We start from the raw sequence: 16078 nt of genomic DNA, 5'->3' as shown, positions 1-16078 counted from the left end.
TTTTGTGGTACCTGGAAGGAAATAAATAAATGCCAAACCAAGTAGTTAGTTTTCCTGGTCAGCTAATGTGAATTCCAGAGCCCAAAGTAGAGGAGTGCTGGCTTTTTGTTAAGAATTATCAGGAGAGGCTTCTCTCTTTTACTTGGAGCCAAGGCTGAGACAGGAAAGTTTCCTTACAGTTCTCCCTTAAAGGGGGAAGTGAGCTTTTTCCTAATTCACCTTCTGTTAGTTTTGTGTGGGAGTTCCAAAATTCTAAGCCATTACTTCCCTATGCCTTTGATGTCTCTGCTAACATAGAAAATATTTGTACAGCAGCACACCAGGTAAACTGGGAGGAGATTTGGAGCCCTAGATAAGACTATTACACAGTTGTAGGCAGCAGACTTGGGGCTCTGGCCACTTTTTCAGTGCTCATTTTACCAGAGAACAAGTACTGTTTCCATGTCATAAGATAGAAGGAAACATTTTGCTTAAAGGGGCAGTAAGTAAAGAGCAGGAAAATGAATGGTGAATACCATTACAGACTCTAAGTTAATGTTCTGTATCGTAAAATGGTGGTTCTCAAACTTTTAGGTTGGGGACCCTTCTAACCTCTAATTACTAAAAACCCCCAAAAGCTTTTGCTTATGCGGATTATATAATACTATTTTAGAAATTTTAAAAATATTTATTAAATTGTTTTAAAATAGTAAAAATACCACTACATGCTAACCAGAAATATCTTTATGAAAAATAACTATATTCCAACCACTGAAAAAGTAGTAAGATGAGAAGCATTGTTTAACATTTCTACAAATGGTTTTTTTTTGTTTTTTGTTTTTTTGTGGTACGCGGGCCTCTCACTGTTGTGGCCTCTCCCGTTGTGGAGCACAGGCTCCAGACACACAGGCTCTGGACGCGCAGGCTCAGCGGCCACAGCTTACGTGCCTAGCTGCTCCGTGGCATGTGGGATCTTCCCAGACCGGGGCACGAACCCGTGTCCCCTGCATAGGCAGGTGGACTCAACCACTGCGCCACCAGGGAAGCAAACAAATCTTTTTAATATCTCAATTAAGATGGTTGGATTCTCATACCTGCTTCTGCATTGTCTGTTGAAGTAAATTGTTCGGATTAAAATATATGCAGGCAATCTGTAATTGAAAAGGGAGAACCAACCTCCTGAGCCCTCTGAAACGGTCTTAGGGACCCTCAGCGGTCCTTGCATCACATTTTGAGAACCACTGTTGTATAGAAACTAACAGAGGTGTAGGATGCCGCTTATGCGGATGAGTCATTTGTACACATAAGTTATTTTAATTTCAGTAGTGACTATAAATTTAGTAGTGTAGTATGAAGCCAGGTCATATTAATGGAATTCAAAAGCACTTAAAGATGGGCCTGAAGTTGGATATAGATTAGGGTTGAGGCCAGAAATGTAGATATTAGAGTTGTGTTGGGATAACTAGAAAGGAGTATTTAAATTCAGGGTTGGTTTGTTGGTCATTGAAGTTGCCAGCTTGAGAATTCTATTCTGATATCTTTCTGCTTATCTTTCATTACTCCCAGAGTAATGCATTAATTAATTAAAAATAGTATAGAAGGGCTGAATGAAAACAACAGCCCCTTATTTTCCTTCTCCCTGCCTCCCAGTTCCCCACCTTTAACGCATTTTGGTTTTATTTCTAACCTCCATATCACTAAATAGTATGCTGCTTTTTAATGTCTTAATTTATCAACTTTATGCATTATAGTTTGATTTCTTACAATCATGGTTAGGATTTCATACATACTCTCTCATGCTTCTCATTTCTCCTCCCAGATTCAGTGATATGACTATTTCTGTTACTTCAAACAATACACACCAATTCTAGTTCCATCAAAGGTAGACAGTATCTTGGTACTCTAAGAATCTTGAAACCCTTGTGCTTTACTTTCCCTCTTTCTCCTCCCCATCCCCCAACTCAGCTCTTGTTTTCCTTGTGATAACACTTACATTGTGTTCTGTAATCATAGTTTATCTTCCGTGATTTAGGTTGATTCTAAAACCTTAAAGCAGAAAACTGTTTCATTATTATGACTGTAAATAGTATTTACTCTGGAGCCAAGTACTGTTCTAGGATTAGAATTCCTCATGTATTCCATTTTTACAACCCTGTATCACTTAATAGAGAATCTTTGCAGGGTCAATTTCAAACAGATTTTTCCTTTTTTACACCCTACTAATTGCTCAGCTGAGATCATGACTTTTCTTGAGCAGTTTCATATTTCCTGAAGTCTTTCATTACCCTTTTTTCACACAAATCTTCTTGGTGCCTTGATTATATCATGAGATTTTCCCAGGCTCTTAGTCTACTGTCCATTGTCCAGTCATCTGTTTTCCTAGACATCCTTCTCCTGGAGGCTTCTGTCCTTCCTTTGATTTCAGTCTCATAAACTTACTGCCTTTCTGGGCCTGCTGCGTAGCTGCCGACCTGGGCTTTTATCTGTCTCCTGAGTTTGAATCCACTGTTTGTAGGATCCCATGATATCTTTCTTGTTTTATTTTTTGCTGAAGTACATTTTCATGTAGCTTCCTAAGAAAAGGCATGTGGGAGGTAAACTCCTTCAGACCTTGAATGTCAGAATCATTATTCTGTGTTAATAGTTTAACTGGGTGCAGAATTCTACATTGATAATCATTTTCCCTTGAATTTTGAAGACATTACCCTATTGTCCTCCAGCCACTGGTGTTATCAGTAAGTCTGATTTTCATTTACTTGTATGTAGGTGATCTGTTTTTCTTCTCTCCGGAGATTTAAAGGATCTTTTTCTTTGTCTTGTGTTATGAAATGCTATCAGTATATGTCTCTCAGTGTTGTTCTTTCATTTCTGTTTTATACTCTGTAGATATTTGAATTTGAAAATGCGGGCCTCCCTTCAAGAGTGGGAAATTTCTTAATTTCTTCTATCTGCTTTTTTTCTTTACTCTAGAATTCCTTTTTGTTGGAATATTAGACCTGCTATATTTATCCTTTCTCTTTTCTTTTGTCTTTATCTTGTCCATGTCCTTCAACTTTATCTTCTAACTAGTGTAAAATTCTTGTTTTATGGATACAAATTAGAGATTTTTAAAATTCTTATCTGTTGCTTTGAGATATCCATTTTCCATGGGATCATTCTTATTTCTTTTGCAGTTTATAGTAGGTTTTCTTTAAACATCTGGTGATTTTAGCTGGCTGTTTATTTCGGTAAGGCTTCTGGCTGGCTTCACTTTTTGGTAAGCAAGTAGGGAGCAGACCATTAACCTCCAGCTTAAGTTCAGAAATATGAAGGATGTTTTTACTCTTCAATATTAATAATTTCCTAAATACTCTCCACCCCCCGCCCCCCACCGCCAAGAGAAATACCCTTCCATTTTATGTCTGATTGTTTCTTTTTGGTATCTTTTTGTTTGTTTGTTTGTTTATTTTTGGTGGCATTGCATCTTCGTTGCTGCACCGGCTTTCTGTAGTTGTGGCGAGTGGGGGCTGCTCTTCATTGCGGTACACAGGCTTCTCATTGCGGTGGCTTCTCTTGTTGCAGAGCACAGGCTCTAGGCATGCGGGCTTCAGTAGTTGCACCATGTGGGCTCAGTATTTGTGGCTTGCGGGCTCTAGAGTGCAGGCTCAGTAGTTGTGGCACACAGGCTTAGTTGCTCCATGGCATGTGGGATCTTCCTGGACCAGGGCTCAAACCCGTGTCCCCTGCATTGGCAGGTGGATTCTTTTTTGTGGTATGCGGGCCTCTCACTGTTGTGGCCTCTCCTGTTGCGGAGCACAGGCTCCGGACGTGCAGGCTCAGCGGCCATGGCTCACGGGCCTAGCTGCTCTGCAGCATGTGGGATCTTCCCAGACCGGGGCATGAACCCGTGTTCCCTGCATCGGCAGGCAGACTCTCAACCACTGCACCACCAGGGAAGCCTGGCAGGTGGATTCTTAACCACTGCGCCACCAGGGAAGTCCCTGTCTGATTGTTTCTTAAACTTTCTTACCCGTGTTGTTTTTATATGTTTGTTTCATAATTATTTAATTTGTCCCAGTTTAAAACTGACTGAAGCTGATTAGATTTAATTTATTCACAAAGGATATTGCCACCTAAGTAAAAGCTTCTGCTCTACTGGATGCTTAGTAAATGAAAATCTTCTCATATTTCACAAATTATTTTTTATGGCACAAGATTTGGGATTTTATGTCCTGTTCTATTTAAGTTTTTTTTTAATTATTTATTTATTTATTTTTGGCCACACGGCTTGTGGGATTTTAGTTCCCCAACCAGGGGTTGAACTGAGGCCCTTGGCAGTGAGAGCACAGAGTCCTAACCACTGGACCTCCAGGGAATTCCCTATTTAAGAAATCATTTAAAGATAGTTAAAAGTCTTACATTTTATGTAGGGATATAATTTAACACCTTTTATTCTCACACCCCAGACTAGGCAAAAACTTTGATTTGAACTGTTTCAACTTAAGACTAATTTTTATGTAAGCTAATTTGAACTTGACCTGAATTTTTAAAAATTAATTTACTTATTTAGACTTAGCTACTTGATACTTAATTGAACGGCTATAGTCCAGTCTAGTCATCTGTGTCATGTGAAAGGCAGTTTTCCTAAAGGTATTTGAAATTGGAAGAGAATTTCCCAGATGGGTCTAAGATAACAAATCAGAGAATCTTTATTCTGAATAGTAGTCAGCTGCCCTAGCCCTTGACCCCCTGGGAACTGGGACTGGATCATCATTCTTCATGATGCTTTGGTGGAGCATGTGGTTCCAGCCCAGATGATGGTTAGGGACCTGGCTCTACAGAGCAAGTTAGGCTAGACAGCCCTAGGGATGTCTATGGTAATTGCTAAATGCACTGGCATCTTTTTGTATGATTCCTGGGAAGGGTGACTATAAAATTTATTGTTCAAACTGAGACACATAGGAGAGTGAGAATACTATTAATAATTACGCTGGGGCAATAGGCATAAACCAGAGCACAAGGTCATCCCTTCCTGAGTCGCATGGACTTTTAAAGATCAGTGGCAGGCTTCCCTGGTGGCGCAGAGGTTGACAGTCCGCCTGCCAATGCAGGGGACACGGGTTCGTGCCCTGGTCCAGGAAGATCCCACATGCCACGGAGCGGCTGGGCCCGTGAGCCATGGCCGCTGAGCCTGCACGTCTGGAGCCTGTGCTCCGCAACAGGAGAGGCCACAGCAGTGAGAGGCCCACGTACCGCAAAGAAAAAAAAAAAAAGATCAGTGGCAGTATAAGTCAAATTGCCTGCCTAGTGTACTTGACATTCCTATTCTATGCCAACTTTTGTTTTTTGTCCTATAGGACATGTTTTGGGGACCATGAAATGTGAACAGATAAAGAGCAGTGGGATGAATGGAAACAGTATAGGAATTCAAGACTGTCTGAATTTTACATAACCATGTAGCCTCTACGTGGGAAATCTTATCAGTAAATGTTAAATACAAGTTTCACAGAACTGGTGTATTTATATTTTAAACATAATTCTTTTTCTCAGTTCTAGGAATTTTGAAGAAGTATATGTTATTGGAATTTTTCTTAAGGACGTGGAATTATCCATAGAAAATGTCAATGCCCAACCAATTTCCCACTATGACCGTTTAAACTTCCCTTTTCCTGTCTTATAATTGGCATATATGTAGGAAATGTTAGCTAATTTTAGTATCAAAATGTGGAAAACCTCATCCAAATAGAAATTATAAGAGTTTCTTTGGACTCTGTTCTAAGTTTTTGTTTTTTTTTCTTTTTCATATTGGGCTGAAATCTGCCACCCTTCCATCCATTGGTTCTAGTTCTGTTCTCTGGAGCAGCATGGAGTAAGTCTCTTCTATTAGAAGGCAGCTATCATATCTTCCAAGGTCACTTTTTCTAGACTGAATGTCCCTAGGTCCTCTACTTTTATGTGAAATAATACCCATACTTATAAACTTCATATTGATTCCCTTTGAACACATCCTAATTATCAGTGTTTTCCATAATACAGTTAAAATATGATGGCCCCAGATTTTAATTCTGTGCCATATTTTTTTTTGCTATTGTGCATACCAGTGAAGAATACCCTGTACTATAACCCATGAATCAAACACTCTAGTTTATTAGTGCAGCTTCAGCTTACGTCAGGTATTTTCTTAGCTATTCTTAACTGTTGGCTCATATTAAAACTTATGGTCAGGGCTTCCCTGGTGGCGCAGTGGTTGAGAGTCCGCCTGCCGATGCAGGGGACACGGGTTCGTGCCCCGGTCTGGGAAGATCCCACATGCCGCGGAGCGGCTGGGCCCGTGAGCCATGGCCGCTGAGCCTGCGCGTCCGGAGCCTGTGCTCCGCAACGGGAGAGGCCACAACAGTGAGAGGCCCGCGTAACGCAAAAAAAAAAACCAAAAAAACTTATGGTCAGGTAAATAACTGTTGGGGCTCTCCTTTTTTTGAGAAGGCATTTTTCTGCCTTGGTAATATAGCTTTAGCAAGTGTGATTGTGAATGTATTACTTACTCAAGAGAACCTAAAACAAAAACGTTTTCATTTGCTAACATTTGTGGGCCTGGTTTTATGTGATATAGGCTCTCAATTTAAAAATTAAAGTAAATGTTATTTTAACTTTAGCTGAAGATTCATTTGATTTACAGTTTTAGGAACTGTTTTTGTCTCTCTGAGGTTTAAATGTTATGATTGCAAAGCATCTGACTTAGGTCTCCTTTTGCAACATGTGCTACTTTTTAAGAGAAAAAGAAATGTGTATAATGAATTGCTGCCTGAAACCTGGAAAATTTATCTAAAATAATAGATATTCCATTGTAAATTCTGTACCTTAGAGCAGGATTTCTCAACCTCAGCACTGTTGACATTCTTTGGATAATTCTTTGTTGTGGATAGCTGTCCTTTATGTAACAGCATCACTGGCCTCTACCCACTAAATACCAGTAGCACACATCACCACCTCCTCCGCAGTTTAACCATCAAAAATATCTCCAGACATGGCCAGATATCTCCTGGAGGGCAAAATCTCCCCTAGCTGAGAACCACTGCCTTACAGCATCAGAAGTATTTAAGTCATCTCGGTAATAGTTTCTACCTTAAATGTTTTCCATAATTGGAGTTAGAATACAATATTTTTCTTGATATGATTTCCTTGTAGAGATTTTTTTTAAACTATAGTACATAATAAAGAACTATACATATAACAAATACTTTTTTAAGTTCCTAGGTTGATCAGTTTTTTTCTTTCTTCCTTATACTTCTTATCCCAGTTTGTCCTCCCTGCTTTGTGATATGATCTTTGATCTGAAACATATGTGTGACTATCTAATTTATTCAGATTAAGGAATGAAAATTATGCAACAATAAAAAATAGGGTGTTGGTTAGGTGGTTTATTAAGCTCAAATACCTGTTCTTTTGTAGTCCATGATTAAATTATTGGGAAATGTGCTTTTGATTTAAGTTGATTAAACTCCTAGATTTTAAAAATTAAATTGTATTATGTTTATTCTTCTACTCCACAATATAGCCAGCAGCCAGCTTCGGGTGTAGCCTACTCTCATCCAACTACGGTTGCTAGCTACACTGTCCATCAGGCTCCAGTAGCTGCTCACACAGTTACTGCTGCCTATGCACCAGCAGCCGCCACAGTTGCAGTTGCCAGGCCTGCTCCAGTAGCTGTTGCAGCTGCTGCAACAGCTGCTGCATATGGAGGGTACCCCACTGCACACACAGCGACTGACTATGGTTACACACAGAGGCAACAAGAAGCACCTCCACCACCACCCCCAGCTACTACACAAAACTACCAGGTAAGAAAACTACTTTCATTAGCCTTAACATATAGGTTCAGTGGCTTCAGTATTTAATGTAATGTCCAAGCCAATGCTTCTCAAATTTGGGTCTTCCAAAATATACCTCTAATGATACAGAAAAGTGAGTGTGTATTCCTATAATTTGGGGGCATACTCCAAGCATTAAGTTTCCTTGCGGTGAGTTTTATATTAATAATCCCCCAGTGCATTGCACTCCACTCTATATATATGTTTGCTTTAATTAAAAAAATACAGTAATTGGGACTTCCCTGGCAGTCCAGTGGTTAAGACTCTGCGCTTCCACTGCAGGGGGCGCAGGTTCGATCCCTGGTCAGGGAACTAAGGTCGCACATGCCACATGGCGTGGCCAAAAAAAAAAAAAAAAAAAAAGATACATTAATTACTGGTTAAGTATTTTAATTTTATTACAAGTTTTTGAGAAAAGTTAAGACATATAGGGTCTTTTGCCCCTTTTTTAAAATTTTTATTTATTTTAGGGTCTTCTGCCTCTTGTTGGTACTATGGCATTATTTATCCACTTGGGACACCCCTGTGTCTCCTATTTTGAGAACCATGAGCCTCAGCTGAATAGGACAAATTACATAGTGTCTTCTTGAAACTTATCAAGGGTGGAAATTCTATTGCCTAAATGTACATTCTTCCCTCAAGGTGTTCTTTCTTAGTTTGTAATAGAAATTGATCCTGCTCTTAATTCATCTAATTGCTTCTTGTTAGGTTTATAGGGACATAAAGATCTAAGTCTGTTTATGGTAATATAATTCTCTTTATGTCTGATATGACACTAAATTACTACCTGCTTATTTAATTAAATTTGGTCTGAATCCTTTATCCCATTTTTTGTTTGTTTGCTTTTAGGATCTGTTTTTTAAACTTTGGTCCTTCTGGACTTTGCCTGGTTTTTAAATATTCTTTCTAAAATACGGGGATTTATTTTGTTAACTAAGAAACTGACATGAATCGGCATTATTAGTATTTGCTATTAATATTTAGTAGGTTACTAAACTCAGGATTACTTTAACATGTGTGATTGTTTTCATTTTGTCCAGAGACAGAATATAATAAATTTTATTGGTTTTGATAGGATGTATGAAGCCCATCATTTTCTGGGCCCTGCCAACTCTTTCTGCCTTTCCTCCTGCATACCTCAGGTGTACCTCCCCAGTTCTCCTCACTATATGCAGTGCCAGAATTCACCCAGCTCACCGTGATCTTCATTGCCTTGGAGATTTATATTTAGCGTTCCTTTCCCTTGGAACCTCTGTTCCCCTTTCCTCCACCTGGAAGCTCCTACTCATCATTATGTTAATGAATAGTAGTAAATAAGGAAGAATGAAAAGAAAGCTGGAACAGTCACAGAGCTTAGAACACCCAGGTGTTCTTTACTGTGGCATCCATCTTTAAGGCAGATCCGCCAAGCAATTTTTTAATAAAATTAATTTTTTAAAAAAATAATGCTTATTTTAAAATTTTGATGATTTTTCCGATTGTAAAAGTTAAGCATACTGCTTAAAATGGTTTTGACCTTATTTGATGAAGTCCAAAATGAATGCCCTTTGTATTGAATCTTCTGTCTCTGTTCATACATATTTAGGCTTTTGTTTTCTTTTATTGCGTTTTTAATATAGTAAAGATAAAGGGTTTTTTCCGTCTGCCACTTCACTCATAGCAAGATTTTCTTTCATTCTCTTTCTTTAGGACTCGTACTCATATGTAAGATCCACAGCTCCTGCTGTAGCTTATGATAGTAAGCAGTACTACCAACAACCAACAGCAACTGCAGCTGCTGTAGCTGCTGCCGCCCAGCCTCAGCCTTCTGTTGCTGAGACCTACTATCAGACAGGTGGGTTTTATTAACATATGCCCTTTCATTGTACACTATTGAAACATATTATTCAAGGTGTTTTTTAACGAAAATATGCTTTTGAATCCATCTAAACTCATTGTGTTATATTACCTTGAGGGGCAGGTTCTAACCACGTCCTTCTCTTTTTTCACAAGAATGCCTTTGAGTCCCAAAGAGAGAAGATCTTGGAGGCAATTCATAATCATGTCCTTCCTTCCTGGAAGTGTATTTCATATCTGTTCTTCAGATTATAGTTCTTTTCCTGTTGAAATAAGCTGTACAAAAGAAGTTGTGGCAATAACTTCTGGCCACCTTCTTCTCGTTGTCTGAAATGCCCAGACATAACTGCTGACTGCCTTTGTAACTAGTGGAGGCCCTAGTATGGTTTCCATCTTGTGGACCCTTTTTTTTTTTTGGCTGTGCCGTGCAGCTTGGGGGATTAATAGTTCCCCAACCAAGGATTGAATCCGAGCCCTCAGCAGTGAAAGCTCAGAGTCTTAACCACTCCGACTGCCAGGGAATTCCTGTGGACCCATACTTTTAACTCATCTTTCTCTGATCTGTAATGACAGTTGGTTCCGTTACCAGCCACTGATACTACAGTATGTATTAATGGTTGGAATGCAGGAAGTATTTTGTTTGCAAAGAAGCCTACATATTTGTAGTCTTTTAAAAGATGGGTTTTTTTCATATTTAATTGAGAACTTTTAAAGCAAAGCTCTCTTAGTTCTGAAAAATAGCAACTCCTTAACTTTAATTTTTTTTTTTTTTTTTTTTTTTTTTTTGCGGTACGCGGGCCTCTCACTGTTGTGGCCTCTCCCTTTGCGGAGCACAGGCTCTGGACGCGCAGGCTCAGCGGCCATGGCTCACGGGCCTAGTCGCTCCGCGGCATGTGGGATCTTCCCGGACCAGGACACAAACCCATGTCCCCTGCATAGGCAGGCGGACTCTCAACCACTGCGCCACCAGGGAAGCCCTACTTTAATTATTTTTGAAGGACCATGAGTGTGTGGGTAGAGCCTTGGATTAGGAAAGAGTAGAATTGGTTTCTAGCACTGGCATTACCACAGTGTGGGCAAGTGATTTTTTACCTCATTTCGTCTCTGTTCTCTTATCTGTGAATGGGATAGTTGACTCAGATCTCTTTTTTTTTTTAATTATATCTTATTTTATTTTATTTTTTTTGCGGTATGCGGACCTCTCACTGTTGTGGCCTCTCCCGTTGCGGAGCACAGGCTTTGGACGCGCAGGCTCAGTGGCCATGGCTCACGGGCCCAGCCGCTCCGTGGCATGTGGGATCTTCCCGGACTGGGGCACGAACCTGTGTCCCCTGCATCAGCAGGCAGACTCTCAACCGCTGCACCACCAGGGAAGCCCTGATTTATTTTTGAGTAATACTTTTTTATTATTATTTAGTTTATTATATTATTTTTTGGCTGCATTGGGTCTTTGTTGCTGTGCACGGGCTTTCTCTAGTTGCGGCGAGTGGGGGCTGCTCTTCGTTTTGGTGCACAGGCTTCTCATTGTGGTAGCTTCTCTTATTGCGGCGCGTGGGCTCTAGGCGCATGGGCTTCAGTAGTTGTGGCCCGCGGGCTCTAGAGCTCAGGCTCAGTAGTTGTGGTGCACAGGCTCAGTTGCTCCGCAGCATGTGGGATCTTCCCAGCTCAGGGCTCAAACCCACGTACCCTACATTAGCAGGTGGATTCTTTTTTTTTTTTTTTTTTTTTTTTTTGCTGTACACGGGCCTCTCACTGTTGTGACCTCTCCCATTGTGGAGCACAGGCTTCAGGCCTGCAGGCCCAGCAGCCACAGCTCACAGGCCCAGCCGCTCCGCGGCTAGTGGGATCCTCCTGGACCGGGACACGAACCCGCGTCCCCTGCATCGGCAGGCGGACTCTCAACCACTGCGCCACCAGGGAAGCCCAGCAGGTGGATTCTTAACCACTGTGCCACCAGGGAAGTCCTGACTCAGATCTTTCTAGGGTACTTTTAGTTCTAAGATTGATTTTATGAGTCCCTTAAAAGTGGTTTAAAAATATTTTGCATTATAATGACCCTGACTTTTCTTACCGTCTTTTTTCTAATGATTTGTGGGTACAGTGAACTATAATGAACTTCCTGATTAGTTACGAAGGTTAGATAGATTGTGCTTAAGAGTACTGAAGTGATCTAAGAGTCAGAAGACCTTGGTGTAGTCTGAACTCTGACATTGACCATGTGACTTCTGTGAATCATTTAGCTCCTGGACATCAGGGTTTTTTGGTAAAATGTTGTACTCTTCTGTATGTTGTGTGGATCAAATTTCATACTATGTGTAGGAAAAGTTTTATAAACTCTTAAGTGCTATTTATTTCAAATACCTTTACTTAACTAGGCATGAAATGAGTTTGGCCCCTGATATTTGGGCCTTTCTCAGAAAATTACATTTGTATGCTTTACTGATTATTAATAACAGATTAATTATTACTTTAGTGATAATAAGTCTCAGATTCTTAAAGTATACATTTGTTTTAATATGTTCAAGGGCAGTGGAAAGTTTAGCAAAGACATTAATGGTAGCCATTTAAGAACAGCTGCACTCATGCTATTGACATTTGAAGAATTAAGTCAGTAGCACCTTGTGGGTTGCAATTAGATTGAAGTTCACTATGGATAAAATCAGTAGAATGCCATGAATAGTATATGAACAAGTTCCATGTAATTAAACATTGAAAACTTCACTGTGACTTAAATTATACTTTGAGGCTCTCTCTATTCTGTTCCCAATATTAAGCGTAACTCTCAAGTAGACTGACTAGCCCAAATACACACACACACACACACACACACCCTTTTCTAAAAACTTTGTTTATTGCTAACATGTTTTAAATAGTGCTGGTGTTTTAGTTAGTGGGAAATTTTGACAAATGTTGTTTTGGAAATATGTAAAAAGCATATGTGGAGGGATAGTAAATTTTTACAGATGCTATATTTTATTAAGTTGGTGATAAGAATTTTATCAAGAAGAAATTGCTAACATAAAATTTACAGTTAATGATGTTGACATTTTTTTTTTCTAGGATATTGGTACAGTAACTATAGTGGTTCACTCTTCTAATTTTCTGATGTCTCTTTCCCAATTTAGCCCCTAAAGCAGGTTATAGCCAAGGTGCAACTCAGTATACACAAGCCCAGCAAACTCGACAAGTGACAGCCATAAAACCAGCCACACCAAGTCCAGCTACCACTACTTTCTCCATTTATCCTGTATCCTCCACCGTACAGCCAGTAGCAGCTGCAGCTACTGTGGTGCCGTCCTATACCCAGAGTGCTACTTACAGTACCACGGCAGTTACTTATTCTGGTAAGGCTGATAAACTGTGTTTAAATGAGTAAGCAAATTAAAAAGAGACTCACCAAGAAACTATCTTGATTTTCTATGGAATGATCTTACTCCCAGTAGCAAGAATTGGATTAATTGATAGGCATTAATACAAATATATGTGCATAATGTGACAAATGAACCATAATCGAAGTTGTAAGGGTTTTTTTGGTTTGTTTGTTTGTTTTTTATTAATTAGATAAAATAACACCTAGTATTCTACAGGGTCATTTCCTGTCTGACTTTTCCAAATGAGTTTGAAAGTTCAAAGTTAACTTCAGGAAATAACCACTGACAGATTCTTTATATTTTTTTCAGCTCTCAAGAAGCTATATCTTCATATTTATCCTCAGGAATAAGTAACCTTGAAAATATTGGGGGCCTTTATAGACATTGATAAGATTATGGTTATATAACTCATCTCTTGGAAGGACAGAGCAGATTTATTTTCCTTAAATAATCATATATTTTCCCTGGAGAAGAATAATTACTAAAACCTTCTTGCTGTGCCCAGTGCTCTTCCTAATTTCCAGCTGAGGTACTTTGTAGTGTTGCAGTGATGAAAGTCACACATGGCTTTTTTGAAGACACTTAGCCTTGTATTACTGTATGGTTTGTTGTTGTTTTGCATTTTATTTATTCCTTAATATGCTGTCTTGTTCCATGGAGGATTTAAGGTGACATAGGCCGTTGCATTTCTTACCTCTTGATGTTTTTGTGGTAGTCTAGCTACTGAATTTCTAAACTATTTTTTTATTTTTTAGAGATTTTTTTAATCTCTTACCGTATGTCAAATCCTGTGTTTGGTGCTAGGGATAGAAATCAGGCAGGCATGATGTATTTGGGATCAACAGTTATTATGGCTGGAATATAGGATACATGGGGTAACTGTCAGGAGCTGAGGCTGGAAATGTCAGTGTGGAAAGTTTTGTAGGGTCTGCTGTGGTGTCTGTGTGTGGTGTCTGTGTTTATCCTGTGGGCAGACAGGGTGCTAAAGAGGAGATCTCAAGAAGGGGAGCAATGGGAACACATTTATAAGTTAATTAAGACAGCCATGTGGAAATGAACTGGCATGAGGAGATGTTATTAAGGATTGCCCAGATACAACTTTTCTGCCTTTCTCTGATTAGCTAGTTATAACTGTAAATGGAGTTATTTCAATGAAATCTGTTTGGACACACACACAAAAAAATCCACATTAGCTTTAACAAAATAAGGAATACAATAGTATCCTTTCCTACTCCTTGTTTCTCCTGCCTGTGCTCCTTCTCCCATTATCTTTTCTGTCTCAGTGTTTGTCTCTCTCAGTTGCTTGAATATACCTTACACAGAATGAAGATAATTATTTTTATTTACCGCTTTATTATGTAAGTAATATATCATTTTAAACCTTGAAAGTATGGATTAAAAAAGGAGAAAAAATTAAATTACTAGACATCTACCCCTAGACATTAATTACCATTAACACTTTAGTGCATGTCCTTCTAGACTTTCTTCCATGGGAATATGCATATATAAACATCATGGTTTCTTTATAAAAATGAATTTGTCTTGTATCTACTGTAGTGTAAACTCCTTTCCTCATTGTGAATGTTCTTTCTAAGTATAGAGATATACCATTCCTTGGATTCATGTTTTTTCCCCAATTTTAGAAAATTTTAATTCTGCAGAAAAGTGAAAAAATATTATAGTACAACAAATGCCCGCACAACATTTACCTAGACTCACCAAGTATTATTTTGTTACATTGGCCTTATCTCGCCTCTCTTTAAACATATTTTCAAATGGTTCAGCAGTGTTTTATAAGTTGCAGGCAACATGGTGCTTTGCCTAGAATTCTTCCGCATGCATTTCCTAAGAAGAGGGGCATTCTTTTATATAGCCACAATTCAGATAAGGAATTGGACATGGATATTATCTAATAAATTTTCTCCAGTTGTCCACAAATGTCTTTTATGGCTGGGCTTTCTCTGTGGTTAATGTATTTGCGTTTGTGCTTTGTTTTAAATTTACGGTCCAGTCAAGGATTATGGGTTGTATTTGGTTGTTAGTTTCAGTTCCTTTAATGTAGAATAACCCCTGTTTTTATCTTGTCTTTCATGACCTTGATGTTTTTGAAGAGTTCAGACCAGTCTTGTAGAATATCCCACAATCTAGATTTACCTGATTTCTTTTATGTTTAGATTCTGGCAGCTTTTTAGTTAATTAAACTACCTATGTGAGCATTACATTTCAGCTCATCAGGTGCACAAAATAAATGTCAGTTTATTCCTTATTGATGGTGCCAAGTATAATCACTGATTAAAGTGGTGACTACCAGATCTTTCCATTGTAAAGTTACCTTTTTCCATTTTATAATTAACCAAGTAATCTGTGGGCCTATTACTCAACTACCTTTCTATCTAAGGTGTTAGATCCTATGAAAATCTCAGTAACTGAATCAGGTTCTCCAATGGTGAATGCAAAATCCTTTTACTAAGAATCAATGTAAAAGGATTTGGATTCTTAGACATTCTTCCCTAAAAAGGAGTTCCCTCACCCTTTCTTTTTTAGTATTACTGTGGGCTCCTTTTTTATTCAATGTAGTATCCATTGCTTTCATTTTTCTTTCTGAGGCACACAGTGTCCCAAATTTGGCCAGTGGGATCCTTTTCAAACCAACTCTGAGTCTTTTGAATTTGGCATCATTTGTCTTTGAGCACTTCTTTACTTTCTGGCACAGTAAGATGTTATTCTGCCTGATTCACCATTGTATCCCTAGCATCCAGCATAGCATTTGACATAGGGAAAGAGATAAAAAACCTCTGAGAAATAAAAAAATATTTTTAAAATTCAGTAGCTAGGCTTCTAACAGCCAAGATGCAACAAAACATCAAGAGATAAGAACTGAAATTGCCCATATCACCCTAAATCCTGTGCAGAACAAGACAGTGTATTAAGGAATAAATAAAATGCAAAACCACAACAAACTTTGAGCCTTTCCTGCCCTAGACTCACAATTAGCCATTTCACAAAGGAGCATCTTGGTTTCTGTATGGCATTGGTATTTAGAAA

General features: G+C 38.9%; 1 protein-coding gene across 1 annotated transcript in view; it reads left to right on the top strand.

Annotated features, from left to right (window-relative positions):
* Window positions 1-16078, top strand: part of ZFR (zinc finger RNA binding protein) — a 74163-nt gene that overhangs the window by 10650 nt on the left and 47435 nt on the right. The window contains exons 3-5 of the mRNA XM_065875477.1: window positions 7514-7796; window positions 9516-9660; window positions 12788-13006. Coding sequence (XP_065731549.1) covers window positions 7514-7796; window positions 9516-9660; window positions 12788-13006 — 647 coding nt within the window. The remainder of the gene's footprint in view (window positions 1-7513; window positions 7797-9515; window positions 9661-12787; window positions 13007-16078) is intronic.

Source organism: Phocoena phocoena, chromosome 3 (assembly GCF_963924675.1).
Source record: "Phocoena phocoena chromosome 3, mPhoPho1.1, whole genome shotgun sequence".
Lineage (NCBI taxonomy): Eukaryota > Metazoa > Chordata > Mammalia > Artiodactyla > Phocoenidae > Phocoena > Phocoena phocoena.
Note: the sequence above shows the minus strand (reverse complement) of the source record. Positions and strands in the feature narration are given on the sequence as shown.